This window comes from Lucilia sericata, unplaced genomic scaffold, assembly GCF_015586225.1.
Source record: "Lucilia sericata isolate MDLA Ls3-8-SP2 unplaced genomic scaffold, ASM1558622v1 Contig000026F_arrow, whole genome shotgun sequence".
NCBI classification, from domain to species: Eukaryota; Metazoa; Arthropoda; class Insecta; order Diptera; family Calliphoridae; genus Lucilia; species Lucilia sericata.
Window position 1 is genome coordinate 622,233 of NW_023994064.1, and position 24,678 is coordinate 646,910.

The 24,678-nt window shown below is 33.0% G+C and overlaps 1 protein-coding gene across 1 annotated transcript in view; it reads right to left on the minus strand.

The window, feature by feature from the left end:
• Positions 1-22,686, minus strand: part of LOC119610026 (pituitary homeobox 1) — a 320,354-nt gene extending 297,668 nt beyond the window's left edge. Inside the window, exon 1 of the mRNA XM_037965101.1 lies at positions 22,279-22,686. Within this exon, the coding sequence (XP_037821029.1) occupies positions 22,279-22,597 (319 nt within the window). The 5' untranslated portion in view covers positions 22,598-22,686. The remainder of the gene's footprint in view (positions 1-22,278) is intronic.
• Between the last annotated feature and the right edge of the window lie 1,992 nt (positions 22,687-24,678).

Consider the following 24,678-nt stretch of genomic DNA (forward strand, 5'->3'; position numbering starts at 1 on the left):
CGAGACGCTTTGGCATAGACTTCTACAATATACGCGGTTTAAGAGCGAATTTTTTCTCTGCATATGCTCACGTTTGTCTCCATCGGCCGGATGTTTTCGCCTTATGTGAAAACCAGGTATCTGAGAATGCTGATCCACAGGATTTTTATATACCCAGGTATCACCTCCTATCGCTTTTTAATTTCCATCGGGGCATTGCTATTTACATCCGCAATAAAGTGGTGCACCAGTGCCAGCAACCACTACACGTATGACACCGAATTAAGTTGTCTATGGGTCAAGTTCAAAGTCAGGACACACTATTTGCACTTCGGGTTTCTTTACAGAAGTCCAAATACGGGAAGGGATACTACCATATCAAGCTTCGATGCCCTTTCCGATTCCATACTGAAGATTCTTGAGAGTTGTCCGAACAGTGAAATTGTAGTTGCTGGTGATTTTAATGTTCACAACTCCTCATGGCTTCGCCATTCAAGTCACACAACTCCAGAAGGCCAATATGCTGAACTATTCGCCGCGCACAACCATCTTGTGCAATTAGTGAATGAACCAACGCATATCTCATGTGTTGAAGGGAACCAATATAATACCCTCGATCTTTTCCTCACTTCACACCCTGACAAGTATGAAGTGGATGTTCTTGCACCTCTCGGAAATTCGGATCACTGCACCATTTCCGCCTCCTTTTCGCTCTCGGAACTTCGCAACGTCTCACAACCAGCTACGAAACGTTCAATTTTTATCTACTAAAAGGCTCGTTGGGCTAAGCTCAACGAATTCTTTCGGCAATTTAATTGGAAACTTTGTTTCCTAGGCGATAATGTCAATGACATGGCGAAAATGGTTGAAAATATAATTATGCTGGGAATGAAAACATTCATTCCCTCAAAAAAATCGTCGATTAGACCTAGGCAAAAGTCTTGGTTTAATCAGAAGTGCAAAAGTGCAATCAGATCTAGAGAGGAAGCTTTCAGAATTTGGCGCAATAATAAAAACGCCCAAACTGACACGCTGCGCAAAAAGGCGAGGTCTTCGTGTGCCAGAGTTCTTGCTGCTTTTAGAGGCAACAAAACCTTTTGGTCGTTCGTAAAAAGTGTAAAGGATAATGCTAGTTCTTCAATTCCGACGCTTTTCAGGGACGATCAAACATTCACCGACCCAGTTGATAAAGCTAACCTTTTAGCATAGCTATTCGCAAGTAATTCTTGCTTACCTGAAAGCGATCAACCACTGCCCGAGCTCGAAAGGGTATCACTAACTATGCCTAATATATTCTTCCGAGTGCGTGCCGTTAAAAGGGTTTTAGTGGATCTCAGCATAAATAAGTCTCCTGGACCTGATGGCATACCGGTACTGGTCTTGAAGCAGTGCTCTTCGACGCTAGCTAATCTTTTCAGCATCCTATACCATGCCGGTAAATTTCCTACATGCTGGAAGATTGCTAATGTCACGCCAATTCCTAAAATTCCAAATTCCTGAAAATTATCGCCCAATTGCAATTTGTTCTGCACTTTCCAAAGTTATGGAAAGTATGGTTAATTTCCATCTTGTCAAATATCTAGAGACCAACAATTTACTTAACGACCGCCAGTATTTCTTTCGTAGAGGTCGCTCTACGGGAGACCTTCTGGCATTCCTTTCGGAAAAATGGTGTCATTCCATTCACCATTTTGGCGAAAGTAAAGTGGTGTCTCTAGATATTTCCAAGGCGTTTGATAGAGTGTGGCATGGTGCACTTGTATCTAAACTTACTGCATTTGGTGTCGGTGATAACTTCACTCGATTTATTTCGAACTTTCTCAGTGATCGCACTATACGAGTTGTTATAGATGGGATCTCTTCAAATGAGTTCAAGATTAATTCAGGGGTACCGCAAGGCTCCGTTCTTTCCCCTACTGTATTTCTTATCTTCATAAATAACCTTCTATGTCAAACTTCCAACTCTGTCTACTCTTTTGCCGATGACAGCAATATCTGCCATTCCCATTCATTCAAATATAGGTCAAGCCATCTAGAGATTGGGGCAATGAGGCGCAATATGAATGAATCGCTTAATCACGACTTGTTAAAAATCTCTGAATGGGGTCGTGTAAACAGAGTCGATTTTAACGCCCGCAAGACTCAATGTTGTTTTTTAACACATAAACGTATGGCAGATAATGTTAGTCCATCTATATTTATGGGTGGTGTAAATATTAAGGAATCAGAAACTCTTGATGTTCTGGGCATGAAAATACAGTGCGATGTCCGATGGACTAAACACATTTTCCAACTGTCGAAAGAAGCATTCAAGTGTCTCGGTTTTTTGAAACGGTGTAAGACATACTTCACTCCATCTGATCTTCTCACTATTTACACCACTTATATCCGACCGAAAATGGAATACAACTCCCATGTATGGGCCGGAGCTTCGAAGTCTATTTTGAAGCTAATCGACCGCGTACTATTGATTCACTGGAGCACCGTTGCAATGTGGGTTGTATTTCACTGTTCTATCGATACTATAATGGAATGTGTTTCTCTGAAATTGGGGAACTCGATACCGGTATATTTTTACGTAGCACACGACTGTCTTCAAGAACACACCCATTTGTGGTCGACTGGCCAGTGGACCGCACAACACATTACAGGGAAAATTCATTCTTCAGCCGCACTGTTCGTATGATGTTTAAATCAAATGTCCACAAACACTACTCCCTCTATCCTCCCTCCCACAACCTATTTTCCTATTTCCAGCACAATGCACTGCATGAGTAGGGGTCATCCTCTGAGTGCTGGTCCAAGAAAAAAAAATATTGAATTGAACATGGAAAATGGGGGACACCCCCATACGATGTTTTCTTGAAAACTGTCCAGCTCACGAACGGACAACACTAAACCCAAAATATTTTGGGTAACATCATATTACATAACAGCGAATATTTTGAGGAGGGTAACTCAAGCACCATATACATAATATGTAAATATTATATATAAATATATTTATTACATACATCTATATTTACTCGAATATAAGTTTTTTTCCTTAAAAGATAACGTGAACTTGTTCTCAGCTAAGATAATAAAATAATTTTTTAAACGGCAGTTAAAAATTATTTAAGTTAATCAAATTTGTTAAGTATCAAATATCACCGGGGGATTTATTGTTAATAGGTTAGGAAATAAAACAGTGAAAAAATTAACTTAAGTTAATACGAGTGATTTGGATGACCATGATTGAGGTTATCCAAATAAACGTCCATCGGAGCGAGACGGCTACCAACGCTCTGATGGCTAAAATTAACACAGGCAAAATACATATATCTTTAATCCAGAAACCTTGGATCGCAACAAGATTTATGGATTTAATCACGTAAATTTCCAACAGGGTATCGTCCGAGAACATGTATCTTATGTCTTATCCTCTAAACAGGATTATCCACATCGGATGCAACGGTTTTGAAGCAAAGGCAACATACACCTGGCATCTGTTTACCTGCCCTTCGATTCTCCGACACTACCAGAAACGTCGGATCTGATGAAACTGGTTGAAAGAAAAATAAGAAAATTGTAATAGGTTGTGATTCTAACTCCCACTATGTAGCTTGGGGTAGTACAAACACCAATCGCAGAAGACAAGCCCTCATGGATTTCCTTAATACTGAAGATTTGATCACATTGAACTTAGGTAATAAAGCTACCTTCGTCAATGGAATCGGAGAAGAAGTATTAGATATAACTATATGTTCAGAAGAGCTTATAAACGAAATTCAAGATTGGAGAGTTTCGGACGAGCACACCTTTTCTGATCATCGGTATATAAGATTCAAAATACTACCGCCGCAACCAAAGCCGATAAAGTTTCGGAATAAGTATAAAAGTAATTGGACAATGTTCAGGACGTTACTTAAGAACCGTTTATGTCAGGACACTTTGAATGTCGAAATAGTTCGAGGACAACTGACCTCTGCGAGGAGAAACCGTGGGTAACAGTTGAGATCCGGAACCTTGGGATGAGTATCGTAGTAAGCTTGGTGAATAATAATAAAATTGTTCGAAAAGCCAAACGAGAATCCTGGAAACTATTCTGTGAACAATGACGTATCGAAGATAAAAAATTCCTATTCAATATTCATGTCCAATCGGATTCTATGGTCGATGACAGGGACAGGATTAAACTCCTAATGGACTCTCATTTTCCACCCGTTACATCGAATAACATAGGTGAACCGATATTGGAGGAAGGGGAGGCTAACACGGAAATTGTAAATGCATCTGATATGGTTGGCTGAAGGGCCGGATGGCGTTTTCTCGGCACTTTTGCAAATGGAGGCGGAACTGGTTTACGTAAATCTGTCTCAGATATTCACTGCAAGCTTGAAATTGACATATATACCAGTTAAATGGCAGGATGCAAGGGTAATATTTATACCCAAACCAGGGAAACCTAGCTATGCGACACCTTAGTCCTATCGACCGATAAGTCTTACGTCCTTCCTACTTAAAACCTTGGAACGGATAGTATAGAACGTCATCAATGTATACTAGATACTTTGGAAGGTTATACGCAATCATCAGACGTGCCTGATCGCATACCAGCAATTAGGGCGATGTCAAGTTATAAAAAGTCCCGATGGTTGCCTATGTGTATTTTTTCTTATTTGATGTAGTATATATCCTCCAATCAACCTAACCTAATATAATACAATTGATGTTTGTTTTGCTTATAGAGTTAAATTTGGTTTAAATTTTAGGAAATCGAAAAGCAATAAACTTATTTTGTTTTTCTTTTAATGAATATATTTTTAATTATTATGTTAAAAGTACATATTTATTATGTTAAAAGTACATTTAAAAGGAAAAATTTTGTTTATTTTTTGCACTCTTAATTGTGACGAAATTAGAAACTGATGACTTGCATAAATAGCTTTGGTAGTTTTTGTTTATATGAGTAATGTTTGAATTTGAACAGTGCTTTTAAAAATTTTCGAAACGAAAAAATTTCGTGTTAGTGCCTAATGCTATTTTTAGTGCTTTTCCAAAAACTATGGTCGTACTAAATTTAGCATTGAAACAGTAACATCTATATTTTTTTTCTAGAAAATTATGAAATATTTTAAAAATTTTAATTTTTTAATGTGATTTTAACTTAGTTTTTAAAAATTTTCTAGAAATTGTTAAATTTATTGTCTGTTTCATGATTTTGAAATGATAGGTTTTAGATGAAAACGTTTGTCTGTACTTTAAGAAATACAAAGAAAGTCTGTTAACAAATAGCCTGATAGGGAATTATGGACGATCAAGTTAATTTGTGAGGCACTATTGCATGTGGGCTAAGTGAAATAACAGTCCTTTTGTTTGATTACAAGGATTAGCACTAGGGTTATAACTTTTAAACAATTTTTGAAAATTTCAAATCGGACCTACACATTCCTTATAGAGTATATAAAAGTACGTAAAATTATGTACATCATTTTTTCCGATCATTAAAAAAGATTCCGCGGAAAATGCTTTAAAGTTTGTGATGTGTATTCTAAACAAAAGATTTAAATTTCAAAATACAAATTATTGATATAAGTGTCATTGTGTTGACATCGAAGGCGCCTTCAATAACGTGCACACTGATACTTTTATCCAATTCCTATACCAGTTTTATGTTGACCGGTTCAACCACATGCTAAGGAACAGATGGATATAACTATCAGGAAAAAGGTATTTTGCGGTATACCACAGGGTGGCATTTTGTCACCTTTACTCTGGGTTACCACGACTAATAGCCTCCTAAGGACCCTAACCGAGAAAGGGCTTAGACCTGTCTGCTATGAAGACGATGTCGTACTACTTTTGAAGGGAAAGGATCCAAATTACTTGTGTACGGCCTTGAGCTGAGCTCAACCGAGAGGCCTCAATGTTAACCCGGCAAAAACGGAAATCTGTCTTCACAAGAAAGATAAAAATTTATACGTATACTGAACCTTACTCCCTGGGCAAGAAGATACCAGTGACAGACAAAGTTAAGTACTTAGGTGTAATCCTCGACCGGAAATTAAAATGGAGACACCACATAGAGGATAGGATCAACAAGGCACATCGGTGCTGCGCGATATGTAAGAGAACTATAGGCATGAAATGAAGTCTCGGTCCTACTATGACAAATTGGCTTTATAAAAGTGTCATTAGAGCAATTCTAGCTTATGCTTCAATAATCTGATGGACTGCTTTGGACGAAAAGTGTAATATGAAACTACTACAGGGAGTTCAGCGTGCATGCTGCTTGGGTATAAGTGGTGCCATGTGTAATACTTCAACCAAGGCTCTGGAAACGTTGCTAGATATTCCACCCATTGAGACATATTTAAGATATGAGACGGCGCTTAAAGCCGAACGGCTCTTTACTCTAGGCGAACTGGCCAAAAGCGGTTATAGGACACGTCATCAATGTATACTGGACATATTGGAAGGCTATACACAATCATCGGACGTGCCTGATCGTATACCAGACACAGAATATGTGGGAAACTTTGAAACGCTGATCCCAGATAGAATGTCTTGGTCAAGCGGAACATTAGAGCAAATACCAGTAGGAATCCGTTGTTACACGGATGGCTCTAAATTGGGGGACAAAGTAAGTCTGGGGTTCTATATTGAAGACCCAGAAACAGAAATATACCACCGTTTACCAAATCATAACACAAGCTTCCAGGCAGAAGTACGAGCAATAACGGAATGAGTAAATTGGATTAGAACAGCCAAGCGCAGAAAGAGTGATGCTAAGAAACTGTTATTGTAGTGGTGAGAAAATACTAAAGAAATACTTAGAAAAAATATTGCCTAATTGCGCTTGTTATGATCAAATTTCATAACAAGTAGAATGGTAAAGTTTTTTATTTAAAATGTGTAAAAAAAGTATTTAAAATACTGTTTTTATGAGTTTTCAATCTTATGCGTTAGTGATATATTTTTGAAGTGTACGAGTTTTTGCAAGTAATTCTCTTGTTTAAAAATTGTGTTGTTGTTTTTACAAATTGATTTTGCAATTTTTGAAACAAAGCGTCGTCAACCTACATTGTTGAATTCTGTTAAGCAACTGAAGATAATTTTTTGTATTTTTGTTTACGATCGGGTAGTGTACGTGTAAATTGCCGAAAATCTTCGTAATTTGAACAATATGAACGCGCAATGCTGGATTAGAATAAATATGTATATATTTACCGACAGCCAGAAGGCAATTAGGGCAATATCAGGCGATAGAACTAAATCTAAGACCGTATTGGATTGTAAGAAAGCTTTAAGTGAATAATCTCCCATAGGTGAGGTTCACATCATATGGGTACCAGCCCACTCGGGAGTAGTAGGTAACGAAAGGCGAATATAATAATAATAATAATAGTAATAATAATAATAATAATAATAATAATAATAATAATAATAATAATAATAATAATAATAATAATAATAATAATAATAATAATAATAATAATAATAATAATAATAATAATAATAACAATAATAATAATAATAATAATAGCTTTAAAGTGCAGGGAGCTCGAGGCAGTTAACCTGACAAACACGAAACCATTCGACGCAATAAAAGCTGAACTAAATATATGGGTGAGAGAATCCCATAACCACGAAGATCCTATGGGGTGACCCTGATGAGAGCAAGACGAAAAATCTCCTCAAAATGAGCAAGTCTGAAGTTAGTATGATGGTACGTATTCGGAGTGGACACACAGGATTACGAGCACATCTATGCAAAATTGGACGTGCGGATTCAGACGAATGTAGAGCATGTGGAGAGGACAGTGAAACTCTGGAACACTTTCTTTACCACTCTCAGGCATTCGTCGAAGTTAGATCCAAGTATTTTGGAAGTGATGTTATTCAGGAAATAACATTCCTGACTAACACTGATTGGAAAATTCTTAGGAATTTCGTTCAGGAAACTGAGTTTATGAACACTGAAAAATAATTAATTTAGTTCCTTTTTTATGATAAGGAGCGCACAACAGGCCCTATAGTGGCCTAGGTGTATTTCTTCGGAATTGATGTAGTATACATCCTCCTATCAACCTACCTACCTACCTACATAAATGTTTATACAATTTTAAACATGTATTAACAACAAATTATTTTATTCTAATTTGTTAAAAATTTTTAATTTATATAACAAGTTAGCGTCTTTTCTTCATGATAAACATACACTTATTAAGAAACTGAATTTAATTATTTTTTTGTTAGAATTTTTCTCCGACTTATACCTGAGGGTATAAAACAATGTCCAGAATAAAACTAATGACGGGGTTGCATGGAGGGAAATGCCAGCTTTCCAGCAATATAAATTTTTCTTCGAAAATATCATTTTTAATTATTGAATTATCGTCGACCTTCCCCATATAGCTGCCACGATGTGCAATGGAACGAAAATAAACCATCAGTTTGAAAATTAAACTCATTAAAGTTAAACTCCTCATATCTATAAGACCCAACACCACTGACGAAAAACTCATTCATAATATATTGTACATCTTCATTATATATTGTACCACCAGTACCGCAATTCTGTAATTTTTTAATTTTAACTACCGATATCGTAAAGTAACGACAAAAATCGGTTGCATTAACGAATTTCCAATTCTGTAACTTTTTAACGGCCTTATAATATTTTAAAATATGAGAATGTCAAAAGTTTTGTAATGAAATGTTTTTCAAATATAAAATTATTAACATGAACTTTTTATTTGTCGTTACATTGCTGATACTTTTCGTTAACTAATGATTATGTTTAACGAAAAAAAATCGGTGAAATAAAATTCAGAATACCACATAACGACAATTATTGTTAACTTACGAATTTTTACTATTTAACGACAAAAAGATATTGAATTGAAGATATGCAACCAGCACCCCTAAGTACCTTCCAGACCCTAAAAAAATCTTAGCAAAATGTTTCCTCTTCTCACGCCTAATAACAGAATTGTCCCTGTTACGAAGTTTACTAAAAGCCCTCCAGTTATGTTCATTTCGGTCAGATTTGAAAGCATTAAAAGCGAAGGCCCGTAACGAAGTCGCCAAGATAATATTTCTAGACTTCTTCCAACCATTATCAGAAGAATGAGTCCTAGGTTTAGACGATACAAATGAAAACAGCGACTTAAGAAGAGAGGAAAGAATGGAACATTTAACGTCCACATGAATGTAAAAAGTTTGTGAAATCAAAACCGGATAAATAAGATTACAATCCATCCCAATCGATTGCTTTAAAATCACGATACTCGAGAACAACATCAAATCGTTCCAAATACATTCTAAATAAGGCGAACATAAGTGCATGGTGCGAAATACCAGAGCCTGACCTGAAAAACAAACCATCAAACGGTCACTAACTAAAAACAAGTCGATCAAGGATGTGGACATACACCTTACATCACAATGCGTATGTTTCGAATTGGGACAAATAGAAAAGTTACTTCTAGTACAAAATGAGCGATTAAATTAAAATCGCCAACGATTATAACATGAGAGTAATGTAGGAGACGCTCAGAATGAAGATTTTTAAATGTAGAAAAGTCAGTAGGATGAGACAAAAATACTACACTAAATAAAACTTTAACACTATAAAAATAAAGTTCAATAAAAAGAGATTCACCTCGTTTTTTAACCAGGTCTCGCTAATACCAATCACATCAAACATGGAGCCGCCAAAACATCCTTGATTTAATGAAATTTCGAATGCCTATAAGAAGGTTTGAGACTGCCACAATTTAAATGGGCAACCTTAAATTGATCATTGTATGAACTTAGAACATGCCTCAAGTAAGAGTTGCTACTAATTACCGGACCAAGATTATCATTCAAAGAAGTTAACGTTTCTTATAAAAAAAGAAATTCAATAAAGGGTAAATCAATATAAGGAACAGGAAAATACTTATAGATAACAATATGTAAACAATTAAGGACCTTGATATAACGAGAGAAACATAAAAAACAAGGCAATATACCAAAATTCAAATAAATCGTTATATCAAGTTCCAACATAAATAGAATATACTAAGAATTATCAACTTTAAGTTTATTACAATCAGCAACATCATGAACGTCCACTTCCTTACCATTCGGTAGAGTTAGAACAGCCTGCAATTTATCGATATTAAATATTTTGTACTTTTTAATAATATTATCATGAAGCAGTTTTCTGCAAACCGAATTCAATTTGCTAGCTGCCAGTGAGAAATGGTCATTTAAATAAACCCGATCAGACACCTTATCCCCAGTAGCAGAACCATCAACAGCAGCACCGTTATTAAATATGTCATCAATAATATCAGATCTTTTTAGCATTCTAGATTTGAAGTATTCCCTCATAATGATATCACGAATCATCACATTGTTAAAAATTATCAGAATAAGATGTTAATTGTTAAAAATTATCAGATTATCATGGCCAGCAATTTTCGGAAATGGTCCTAGAGTGATTCATATAAAGACAAAATATATTTGTGTCGAATTTTATCAAGATAACTTTATTTGACAATAAAATATGTGCGTTTAAGTGATTTTTGGAAGTGGAAATGGGTGCTATGACCAATAATGGACCGATCCGGGAAAAAAGTGGTAGAATGATTTATATGTACACAAAACATACTCCAGTCGAATTTTATTCTTATAGCTTTAGAATTTTAAGAAATATATGCGTTTAAGTGATTTTCGGAAGTGGACCTATGGGAGTTATGACTAATTATTAGCCTATCCGGAAAAAATTTCGTAGAGTGACTTATATAAAGACAAAATATATTTGTGTCGATTTTTATCAAGATAGCTTTATTTGACAATGAAATATGTGCTTTTAAGTGATTTTCGGAAGTGGGCCTTATATGGGAGCTATGACCAATTATGGGCCTATGCGGAAAAAATTCAGTAGAGTAATTCATATTTATACAAAATATATTTAGGTCGAATTTTATTACGATAGCTTTATTTGACAATGAAATGTGTGTTTTTAAGTGATTTTCGGAAGTGGGCCCTACATGGGAGCTATGACCAATAATGGACCGATCCATAAAAAATTTGAAGCATGATTTGTATGTATCCAAAACATATTTGTGTCGAATTTTATCCCGATAGCTTTATAATTCAATGAAATATATACGTTTTATTTTCGGAAGTGAACCTTATATGGGAGCTATGACCAATTGATGTCGATTTTTCCCAAGATAGCTTTATTTGACAATGAAATTTGTGCTTTTAAGTGATTTTCGGAAGTGGGCCTTATATGGGAGCTATGACCAATTATTTATATTATATTATATAATTACAAAATATATTTAGGTCGAATTTTATTACGATAGCTTTATTTGACAATGAAATGTGTGTTTTTAAGTGATTTTCTGAAGTGGGCCCTACATGGGAGCTATGACCAATAATGGACCGATCCATAAAAAATTTGAAGCATGATTTGTATGTATCCAAAACATATTTGTGTCGAATTTTATCCCGATAGCTTTATAATTCAATGAAATATATACGTTTGATTTCCGGAAGTGAACCTTATATGGGAGCTATGACCAATTGTGGACCGACTCAGATCTACGTTGATAGTATGATATCCGTTCATATTATATTTGTATGTACAAAATTTTGTGTTGATACCGATATATTTGAGGGAGTTATTTACGATAAACTAATTTCCGGGAATATATACATTTGTATTTCCCAAAGAAATATTGGATCGATTGTGAAAATTTTGAACATAATTGATCACTGCCTTGAAAAAATAATGTGTGACAAAATTCATGGAAATATCTTTGGTAGTTTCTGAGAAAACTTCAAAAGAATTAGGAAAAACCGTAAATTTTTTTATAGGCAGTCTAAATTTTTACTCATAACTTTTTACGGGATGAACCGTGGGTCAATTTGGTTGATTTCCTTTGCTTAGACGGACATAGATAAATGGACTCAGAATTTCATAAGGACCCAGAATATATATCGTCACCTAAAACGCAAACAGGCCTATCTAACATTTTTAACATTTTACAGGAAAACCGTTTAAATTGAAAAGTTTGTTTTTATTAGCGCAATTTATTTTTATAAAATAAACAAATTGTTTAATGGTGAAACGTATTATTTGTTATGACAGTCGACATAGGCGTACATAAAAATGGATAAATTGGACCTTTTACTTTTAATATTTAAATATTTTTGTAGATAGGGCCTTTTGTTTTTTGTGAATAAAATAGCTATTTTTGGTCGGAGGAGTCTAATTTATTTTGTGGACATTTGTTTTGATGCAATACATTAGAATCTGCAATAAACTCGATTTTCGATTTTTGGTTAGTTAGGGCCGTTTGCGTTTCAGGTGACGATATACTTTGCTGGGTCTTAGATGAATATTTCTTGGTGTTACACACGGAAAGACAATCTTATATATACCCTCTATCACCACTGATGATGGTGGAGGGTATAACAAGATCCGGTAGACCTGCAGGTAAGCCACGTACACAATATTTCCTCGATTCAATCTTCTATAGAGTATATAGTTCTCAGTTTCCAAGGCATTAATACTAGTACTACTCAATCTGATTGATGCGCTTATTGCAAGATTCAATATCGGATCTTATTTCCTTTAAGAAAATTTCCATTTTTTAATTTATCTCGGCAATAGCACTGTTAAAAGCGTTCTTAATGAAGTCGTTGTATTTTATTCAGCAATTCATCAAATTTTTTGTTTAAAGCATTAATTTCGTCAACATTCTTCTCTTGAGCAGTTTTGTTGTGATCTAAGCAAATACTAAGCAAATTATCATCAGACACATCTGTACAAGATTGGTGAATCCATAAAGTGCAAACATCACATTGTATTCAATTCTTTTTATACCCTACACCACTTTAGTGGGGAGGGTATATTGAGTTTGTGTTGATGTTATTAACGCACAATAATATTGGTCCTATACCCACCTTAAAGTATACCAATCGGTTTAGAATCATTTTCTGAGTCTATTTAGCTATGTCCGTCCGTCTGTCCGTCCGTGTAAACATTGTAATCAAACTACAGGTCGCACTTTTGAAGATAATTCAATGAAATTTGGCACATGATCTTCTATTGTCCCAGGGACGAAACCTATTGAAAATGGTTAAGATCGGTCCATTATTTCACCTAGCCCCCATACAACTGAACACCTGAATAGGGCTTGCAAACCTTGTAATCAAACTACAGGTCGCAATTTTGAAGATAGTTCAATGACATTTGGCACATGATCTTCTATGGTATCGGAGATAAAGCCTATTGAAAATGGTTAACATCGGTCCATTATTTCACATAGCCTCCATACAACTGAACCCGACGAATAGGGCTTTTAAGTTCATAATTGTGTGTAATATACTCGTATTACGACAAAAAGCTGCAAAACCAAGTTCTATGCTAGCCTTGATGTCTTTCATGAATGCTTTATTATGAAAACTAAATCACATTTTATTTTTGTAACAGGTGTAGGGTATTATATGGTCGGCCTCGCCCGTCTATAATTTCTTACTTGTTTTCAATAGGTTCATCACATGTATGCAACATTTATGAACTCTAGGCGCCATTATTTATAGCAACAGCAACAACAAGCACAATAAAAATTGTCTGAGTCGATTTAACTATGTCCGTCTGTCCGTCCGTCCATGTAAACCTTGTAATCAAACTACAGGTCGCAATTTTGAAGATATTTCAATGAAATTTGGCACAAAGGCCCCTTCAAAATTCGAGTTAAATGTCCACAATTTTATTCAACAATAAATGGCTTAAGTATATCTGAGGCAAGGTACAATTCAACTTAAATGCTTTATTATGAAAACTAAATCACATTTTTTTGTAACAGGTGTAGGGTATTATATGGTCGGCCTCGCCCGACTATAATTTCATACTTGTTATTATTTATATTATGTATTATTTTTTTATTTTGTGATATAAATACATACATATACGTATGTAAATGGGCAATATCGTGTCACGTGACCTAACTCAATAAATCGATTTGGATCAACCAAGGCACTATTGGATAGTAGGCCATACACATTTTCAGCTCTATCGGTCAAGAACTGCCGGAGTTAGAGGGGGTCAAAAGTGGACATTTTGGTCATACTCATTTTCAAATGAGTGTAACTTTTCACCTATTGGTCGTAGCAAAAATGATCAAATTAATTTTTTTAAATACTCTTTTTTTTTGCTCAAAAGAAAGCTTATACAATTTCCTTTAACCTTCCTATAACCGCGCGTTGCTCTGTGAGACCGATTTTTGAAAAATATTTATAAAAAAGAAAAGGCAAGATATCGACGCTAATATGTATAGTGGTCGACAAAACAGTGGAAACTTTTTTATATATATTTCAGAAATGGTCCAAATTCTAAAATTATTATTAATATATTAATAATAATTATTATTAATTTTTATTTGTATTTATTTATGTACCAAAATTAACAAAAACCAAGAACATAATTAATTAAATTCAGTAAAAAGAAAACCAAATAACGATTATTTATTATTATGGTACTGACAAAACATTAGAAACTTTTGAACTTTTACAGAAAAGAAGATTACTAAAAAAATATACAAAATAACCGTGTAAAAATCATCGTGATTTACAGTTATTTCAAGGTATTCTGAAAATTTAGAAAAAGTTTCCATTGTTTTGTCGCATAATTGAGTTGCCTCTTCCTAAAATCATAATAAATGATTAAATCATAGTATTACATTCCAAAAGCATCGATGCATAAGTCAATATCTACGACTCATGATTTATTAGCCATATAAGTACTTAAATCTCTTACTTGTTTTTGGCAGTTTAGTTAATAGGTTTTAGTTTATATGTTTTCACTAAAATATCGGAGTTTTGTGGGAAATAAAAGTGATTTCAGATTAAATTGTTTCTTTCTACCTACTATGCATAGTTGAACTTTTATGTTATCTATCAAGAAGTCAGTTTTTTAGCGAATAATAAAAGTGATCACAAATTTCTTTATTTGCTATCTTTAACAACGTTTAGTTTTGATTTAGACTGTAAAACTAAGTATTTTCTAATATTATCCCAAAAGTTATAAAATACAGCTTTAAATAAAAAAGTAAAAAGGTTATAAATGTGTATCCCCAAAAATTCCCCAAAATTGTTTGATCATTCCTATTAAATTCCCACATCCCCAAATCAAAAATTCGATCCCCAATTGCTATAAAAATACCCCTATTTGGGGACAAATTTCCTAATCATATTCCGTGACATATATGTTCATGCTCGCAGGTCTTGCAAAAATTGTAAAAAGGCATAACCATAATGGACATAGTATATTTTCTAGGGTTGTCATTCGAATAAAAATTATTCGATTAATCGAGGAAAAAAATGTGTTTTTCTTCGAACGAATAAAAAATTTTCAATTTAGAATAAAGAATAATTCGAAAAAATTTTGTCGATTAATCGAATAATATTTGAACGTTACTTTTAACGAAGTTTGTCATTCCGTTTGTAATTTTCAAAATATAATTTTCCGATCCTATATATATATATATATATAGAAAACTGATTTCAACAGATAGACAGACATGGCTTGATCGAAATCAGTTTTCTGAGATATTTTAGGGATCCAAATCTTCAATAATTCTGTCAGACATGCTTTCGAAAAGTTTAATATTTAAAATCAGTAAATCAGTCCATAAATAACGGAGATACTTACATATAAGCAAAAATCCGAGACAACCTCCATAAATAACGGAGATACTTATAAGTAAAAATCCGAGACAACCTCGGAAATTTTTTTGCATGCTTTGATAAGTAAGCAACAACAACGCTGCTTATGTTTTATGCTTTTTTATGCTTATTTATGTTGGTTTCATTGCGTTGTGTATTTTGTTTTTTTGCGTATTTAATTTGGTATGGTTACTGCCGGTCCACACTAGGATACTATCACCTAATTTACACGATGATTTTTTTTCATGTTTGCCCAGACGTCTGTTTTCATGTTTGTCGATGATTGCTGGTGAGCGGGGTAGAGAAGAATGGGGGGTAAGAAAACAAACATGATTTGGGATTTTCATGATTGTTTTTGACATTCCTCTTTAAACTCATTCGTACTGTTGATATTATGCTCATGTAAAAAAATAATTATGTCTTTTTTTACATGAAAACATTAAAATTTGCATTAAAAAAATACTATAGCGTGTAATTAAATTTTTTTAAATCAAATTAAATGGTTTTTATGCAGGGACCGTAACAGTTATAAGTTATATCAAAAAAGTTAATTTATAACAGTTATTTTGTGACTTTAAAAATAAAAATCCATCTGAAAAAGTTATTTTTCAACCTAAAAATAATAATTCAAATGAAACTTTTAAAAAAGAGTTTTATTTTTCCGTCATAAAATAAAAATTATTTGAGGAGTTTAATTTTTTCCGTCAGAAAATAATACTTATTTGAGGAGTTTTATTTTTTCCGTCAGAAAATAAAACTCTTTTATGTGAATTGACACCTAAAGCTTGCCACTGATCAGATAGGGAGCAAGAAAACGAAGAAAATGATAATGATGATGAAAAAAAAGCTTTCTATGAAATCGATAATTTTTCTCCACGGCCCTTGTCGATTGATAAGTCCCTTTTTGAGTTCTGGGAAGCAAAAAAATACATTACCCCTACTTATACAAATTGGCAAAAACTGTACAGTGTGTTCCTGCAACACAGGTTAGCGTGGAAAGAGCGTTCTCTGCTCTTAAGTTGGTATTAAGTGACCTGCGTTCAAATCTTTCCGCAGAAAATTTGGAAAAAATTATGTTTGTTAAATTAAACAAATAAATAACCAAACATATTATATCAGATATATTCAATAAAATAAGAGACTGAAAAAAATAAAGAAAAATTGTTTAATTATTTGACGGAAAAAATAATAGTCCAAAATGAGTTTTATTTTTTGATGGAAAAAATAAAACTCCTCAAATAATTTTTATTTTATGACGGAAAAATAAAACTCATTTTTTAACTGTTTCAATCAGACTTTTATTTTTCCGTTAAAAAATAACTGTTATTTGTGGAGCTAAGATCGTTTTTTTCAAATCACCATATATTCTGAAAAAGCACTTCAATACGAGTATATTGGTATATAATAGTATAGGTCTACGTTGACCCCAATATAGAGATTTTTTTGGTTAAAAATTTCAGAATAACTGTTATTTACAGTCCCTGTTTTTATGTTAAAAATTTCATTTTATTTTTATTACTCAAAAGAGAATTGGAAAAAACAGACGTCTGAAAAGTCTTCATGTAAATTGTGCCTATTTTTGGGAAACTTTTGATTTTGCGTGAAAGAGAAAGAAATATCATTCGTCTCTCTCGCTGTACGGAGTTTCTCGTACTCGAAAACTCGTTTTGTTTTGTTATTCTTCTCATTCGTACAAAAACAAATCAATGCAATTAAAGGGCCCTTCAGACGATCACACTTTACGTACGACAAGTCTAATGAAAAAGTAAAATGATATTCCATCCGTATGACAAAAAAGAGAATAAAAGTCGTATGATTTATATTTTTTGTGTTTACACGATTGGTATTAAACAATAACAAAGAAAGATGGAAAAAGCTGTTTCACTTTTTTTCGTATGTGTTTACATAAAAATACATCCATGATGTAATGCGACGTACTTGTTTTTTGAATCATTTCAAAAAATGAAGAAATTTTCCATCAGCATTTTCTCTCAATGTGTGATGATTTCGTTACGTATTGCATTTAGACGATCCCATCCGTTCTCTTCTACACAAAATTTTGACAGATTATATTACATGTGTGCTCGTGTGAAAGGGGCTTAACACGTAGTTTCTGAAACAAAAGTTTCTGTGTGTAGGCATTAAGGAAACTTTAAAAGAGAATTAAGAAAAAGTTTCTCCACACAAAGTGTGGACCGGCACTTGGATGCTGTTGGTTTCATTATATATATATATATATATATATATCATATATATACAACTAAACCCCTCGAAAAGGGCTTTTGAGCTCATAATTATGTATAATATAAATGTATCTCGATGAAAGTTCGCACAGCTAAGTTTTATACAAACCTTGATGACCTTGCCGAATTTCGAAATGATCGGACTTCATTTGACCCTAGCCCCCATACAAAGCCCCCTTCAGAAAGTGACTTGAATATCCGCAATTCATTTATTAATACTGTTATTGCAATGAAATACAGACAAATATTATATAAATACAAATCTATCCAGCCCATTTTATCTGGATCGGTTCACATTCGCTCCTATTCTCCATATAAAGCCTCTTAATCAAGGTAATATTCAAGATAAATGCTTTATTATGAAAAATAAATCACATCTAATATTCATAAATGGAGTAGGGTATCATATGGTCGACCACGCCCGACTATACTTTCTTAAATAAAAATGAAAAAATAAAAAGCCGACACAGACAGGGGTTGAAATTGGAACCTTCCGGCTGCCAGTTCGGCACACACTCTCTACACCACCGCATAGCTGTCTTATTGTGCGTCAAATAATGGTTTTGACATATAAATACTATTTTCTTTTCTGTTTGTCTAAAAATATACATTTGCTAAAGCGTAAAAAAAAGTAACAAATTGAAAAAAGCAACTGTTTTATTTTTTTGTTTGTGTGTTTTGATTTTTTTTTATTTTACCTACAAAGTAAGTCATTAAAGAAGTAGTTCATAGTCGCCTAGTAAGCGAAGTTTTTCCTGGGTAAGTATCTGTCTTTTTCAAGAAATGCAACAATTTCTAAGTATACTAAAACCTGTTTTCTGGGCAAGAAGATACCGGTGATAGACAGAGTGTAATCCTTCACCGAAATGGAGACACCACATAGAGGATAGGATCAAAAAGGCATATCGGTGCTGAGCGATATATATGAGAACTAGAGGCATGAAATGGGTTTTTAGTCCTACTATGACACATTGGTTTTATAAAAGTGTAATTAGACAAATTCTAGTGTATGCTTTAATATTGGGTTTACTTCTTTGGACAAAAAGTGTAATATCAAACTACAACAGGGAGTTCAGCGTACATGCTGCCAAGCAAGGCTCTAGAAACGTTGCTAGATATTCCACCCATTGAAACATAAGAGGCTGCACTTACAACCGAATGGCTCATAACTTTAGGTGAACTGGCAAAAAGCGGTTATAGGACACGTCATCAATGTATACTATAAACAATCATCGGACGTGCCTGATCGCATACCAGACACAAAATATGTCGGAAACTTTGGTCAAGCGAAACATTTCTCACGAACACTGATTGGGAAATTCTTAGGAATTACGTCCAGGAAACTGATTTTCAGAACATTGAAAGATACATTCAGTGGACACTATGTTATTTTTTTACCAACAAACCTTTCCATGAAATAATAATCTAATACATTAATAAATAGTACGATTTTCTTATATAAAACTGTTTGTAAAAACGTCTGAAAAACAGGTTAGTTAAACATCGCATATATCATTATAAAGGCCTCAACTTCCACTTGAGAAATAAAATAGATTGAAATTTAACTAAGTTACTGATTTATAAGTGTATTAATGTACAAAAACGGTTTTTACCCGTATCTTAAGATTTTGATGGTGTTTGGCAAATTTCATTTATACTTATTTTATTAAATTATTCGAATAAAAACTTTTATTCGTTATTCGTTCGAATAATTTTTAAAATTTAATCGACTACTCGAATGAAAAAATATAGTACATTTTTATTCGAATAATTTTAAACACGAATAATTGACAGCGCTAATAATTACTCAAGTATCTCATTATAAATGATTTTATAAGAAATTTTGAAAAAGATTTTTTTTGAAACAGTGAAGATATAGCTATCTAAAGTCATTTGGACAATTTTTGCTAGGACCAATAGGTGAAAAGTTACGCTCATTTAAAAAAACCCTGTATTTTGACACGAAATCGCCCATATGTATGTACATATATCCTTGAAGGTTGATAAGGAATCCTCACTAAGGATATATGTATAAGTGATTTTATTAGAAAATTTTATTTTTTTGGATTATTTGAAGAAGGACATTTTGCTCTGAATTGAACGAAATTTGGAGGATGTATTAAGTACATATGTATATCAAAACTCATTATACCCTACACCACGGTAGTGGGAAGGGTATTATGCGTTTGTGCTGATGTTTGTAACGCACTAAAATATTAGTACTATACCCACCTTTAAGTATACCGATCGACTCAGAATCACTTTCTGAGTTGATTTAACGATGTCCGTCCGTCCGTCCGTGTGTTCATGTAAACGTTGTTATCAAAGTATTAATTTGATGAAATTTGGTCCAAGGACGAAGCCTATTGAAAATGGTTAAAATCGGTCCATTATTTCACCTAGCCCCCATACAACTGAACCCCCCGAAAAGGGCTTTTGAGCTCATAATTCTGTATAATATAAATGTATCTCGATAAAAGTTCGCACAACTAAGTTTTATACAAGCCTTGATGACCTTGCCGAATTTCTAAATGATCGGACTTCATTTGACCCTAGCCCCCATACAAAGCCCCCCTTCGGAAAATGACTTGAATAGCCGCAATTCACTTATTAACACTGTTATTGCAATGAAATTTATCACAGACAAATATTATATAAATATAAATCTATCCAGCCCATTTTATCGGAATCGGTTCACATTTGCTTCTATCCCCCATATAAAGCCTCTTTTAGAAAATTAGTTTTTCGTCAATAAATTGCTTAAATAAATCGGTATCAAGGTAATATTCCAGATAAATGCTTTATTATGAAAAATAGATCACATTTAATATTTATAACTGGTGTAGGGTATCATATGGTCGGTCACGCCCGACTATACTTTCTTACTTGTTAAAATATAAGTTTTTTCGTTATTCTACTATAACTCCTTTTATTTTTGGTCACCCGTTATATGAAATTACGACAGTATGCGTATACGTACAGCATATGTAACAAGTAAGAAATCTATATTCGACTTTGCCGAATCTTATATACCCTTCACCATAGTGTGTTTAAAAACAATTTGATAAAATTTATTTACTTTTTCCCGACTCTATCATTACTTAAGCAATAGCAAAGCAAAAGAAACAACAACAACGCTAAACGAAGTAAAACACACAAAAAACAAAAAAACACAACACAATGAAACCAACAGCCATCCAAACATACGAAATAAAATACACAAAAAACAAAATACACAACGCAATGAAATAACAGCCATCCAAACATACGAAACAAAATACACAAAAAAAAACAAAACAAAATACACAACGCAATGAAACCCACAGACATCCAAACATACAAAACAAAATTTTTCCCAATAAGCAGTGTTGTTGTTGCTTATTTATAAAGGCATGCAAAAAATTGTCTTTTTTTATTTCAGAGGTTGTCTCGGATTTTGCTTATATCTTCGTTATATATGGACTGATTTTGCTAATTTTAAATAGGAAAGTTCGCGAAAGCATGTTTGACAGAATTATTGAAGATTTGGATCCCGAAGATATCTGGGGTCTTCTGAAAGTTGATTTCAACAGACAGACGGATCGACTCCGCTATCTATAAGGATTCAGAATATATATATAAATTATATTGTGGAAATTACAAATGGCATGACAAACTTATATATAAACTTCTCACGAAGGTGAAGGGTATAAAATCGTATAAAATGGTGTTGCGAACAACATTTTGTATTAATTCAGAAGTCGTTTAAATGGACCCAAATCCAATTGAGAATGCTTTGAGAGCGAGTGGAAAAGTTTTCAACATAAAATAAAAAAATGTTGGTGTAAAGTACGCTAAAGCGTTTAAAAAGTAATTTACATACATATGCAACGCATTTTAAAATCTAAACCAGACAAAATAAAATATTTATTTGGTTTGTATAAACATATGCTTAAGAAAACTGACACATCAAAATGTTCACATATCTACCATGCGTAATTCGTCGTTAGTACTAATTCGTTAATCTAAAGTTTGAAAAAACAATAATTTGTACTGGAGAAAAATTTGTTGGTCTGTGAAATTCAAAATTCCATTTCAATTTAGATGATAGACATATTAACGCCTACTATTTAAATTTGTTTTAATTTTTTAAATTCAATGATTTGTTTAACTGTCCTTCCTTAATAAACCGTTGAGCTTCAATTCCCATATAAATTTATAATTTACAAGTAAAGCTAACGCTTTTTTAGATGTGGCGGTAAAGTTATTTAAGAAATGGTAAAACATATAGCATTCCAAGCTCTTTTTTTCGAAACGACATTTTTTAAGTTTTTATAATGAGTTGTGTTCATGTATTTACCAAATGGAGTTACTTGGGAACATTTCTGCGGCTTGTTTTCCTTAAATGATTCTGTTAAGAGCCAATTTTTTGTTTTTAGCCCAAAATTATTGTTGGAGTTAATATTTTCCACCGATGTTTTATTTATGTTTACACAAAATATTCGCATATCTCTTTCTTTATTTTCACTTTTCAGCAATGATATTCGCTTTAAGTCATCTACTGGAATTTCTGACGAAGATTTTGATTCATCACTAGCAGATAAATCTGTAATATCTATATCTATAGATTCATTGTCATCAGTTTTGTCACTATCATCTGAGGTTGATTGATATTTCATTAAGATCTTATTTGATAAATCATTACTAGCATTTATTTGACTTTGAGAAAACGATTCAATTTTTGAACATTTGAATGATTCAGTGACAAATTTTGATAATTCCTCCATATTTGTTTTGATTTTAACACGCGTCAATAACTTTACGTTAATTTGATGCTTTCGCCACGACGTTAAAAAACGAACTCGTGTTTTTATAAATCTACCCAAAGTTATTCTATGGTTATGGAAATAATTTACTTTTTTAAAAATTACTATGTTTTGCGCATGTCAAGATAAAACTTTTAAAATGTTCTTTTTACTCTCATTTTAATCACGACCTTTTGCAAATACATACATACATACATGTGCATTAGGGTGTCTCGTGGACCACTTTTTTGGATGAATACCTCTCAAACGATACTAGAAAAATAAAAAAACATTTTTTTGAAAAGGTCCTCAGTTCCCTACCTACGATTGAAAATCTTGATCTCAGTATTATATGATAAAATATAATGTTGTTCAATCTTTTCGAAATGGGTGTAAAAAATACCGTAATTTTGAGCTTATCACTGGAAAAATAATTAAAATTTTTGTTAATCTATTTCTGGTCCGCAAAACGACTTTTATTGTATTATAAAGGGCACACAAATTTCAAAAAATTCTGAAATGGACTAAACCAAATGCAAAACTATTTTTTAAATATTTTTCTTTATGAGCTAAAAATTACGTCAATTCGAAAAAAAGGCGAAAATAATATTCCTCTCCAACCCACTAAAAATCATATTGTGGACCAAAAATATTCTACATACTTTTGCCGTAATCAGCAGAAAATAACGGAATTTTTGAGACCCATTTTGAAAAAATCGAAGACATTTTATTTTTCAAAAAAAAAATAATAACTGAGGACCATTCGAAAAATTTTATTTTTCTCGTGTTCAGTACTTTATTGCGCATCGATTGATAGGTATTCCCACATCAAATTCTTAAAAAGCTGTTCCTCGGGACACTCTAATGTGCCAAAAAAATATATGTAGGTAGATGTTGTTTAGATGGATATTTTGTCCATTAGCATCTAAAACTAACTCTTGTTCCATTCGAATAACGGCACCCCTTGCCGGAAATCGATTGAATAGTGTAAAATTAGGTAAATATCCGATATCCGATTGGACTTAAATTTTACACCAGTTAGTTTAAGACTTTAATGAACAAAATAAGACAACAAATCGATATCTTTGGACACCTCTAATTTATAAGAAGGGCAACCGAATATTTTCAAATGCCCGAGTTTTTCGATGCGTCATATACATATGTATGTACAATGCTTATTTTTAACATTTTATGTACATAATTAGTTTAGTCTTCATCTAAAATTAATAATTAAATGTAAAATGCCTCCTACAAAAGTCAATCATATGTGATTCAAGCTTGTATGAAGGAAAAAAAATTGTCTGGCAGGCCGTCCCCCTCTAGAATTGTTCTATGGGTTGTAAAACTATGTCATACAAAAAATTAGGCTGATTGGATAACGTTAACAGGTGCCGCAACGGCTCTAAAGTTTTCAAGTGCATTTACAAGGGGAAAATATCGATTTTTTCAGTTTTTGTTCAAATTTGGAGATTTAGTAATTTTGAACTTTATTGTAAAGGAATCGCAAAGTGCACAGAGTAAGCATTTCGGAAAGATATAATAAAAATTGCTTCAAAACTTTAAAAGTTATTGCAAATTCCCCAGGCCATTAACGTATCTCACAGCACATAAATTGGAAATGTGACAAAAAAAATTACATTTTTTGGGATATATTCTAAAAAATTATTTTGTTACTTAAAATATATCTATAATGACTCGAATATTAGTTTTTGCCCTTATAAGATAACGCTAACTCGTTCTCGGCTATGGTCAAAAAAGTTTGATTTTTTCAACGGCCGTTGCAAATCTCCAATTTCATTTTTTTTTGAAACTTTGCTAAACAAATTTAGATCAATATTTGTTACAGTTTAGCTGTACCTGCGATTTGAACTCGGCGGATTTCGGTCTAGATAATATTAAATATATATATATATATATATATATATATATATATATATATATATATATATATATAT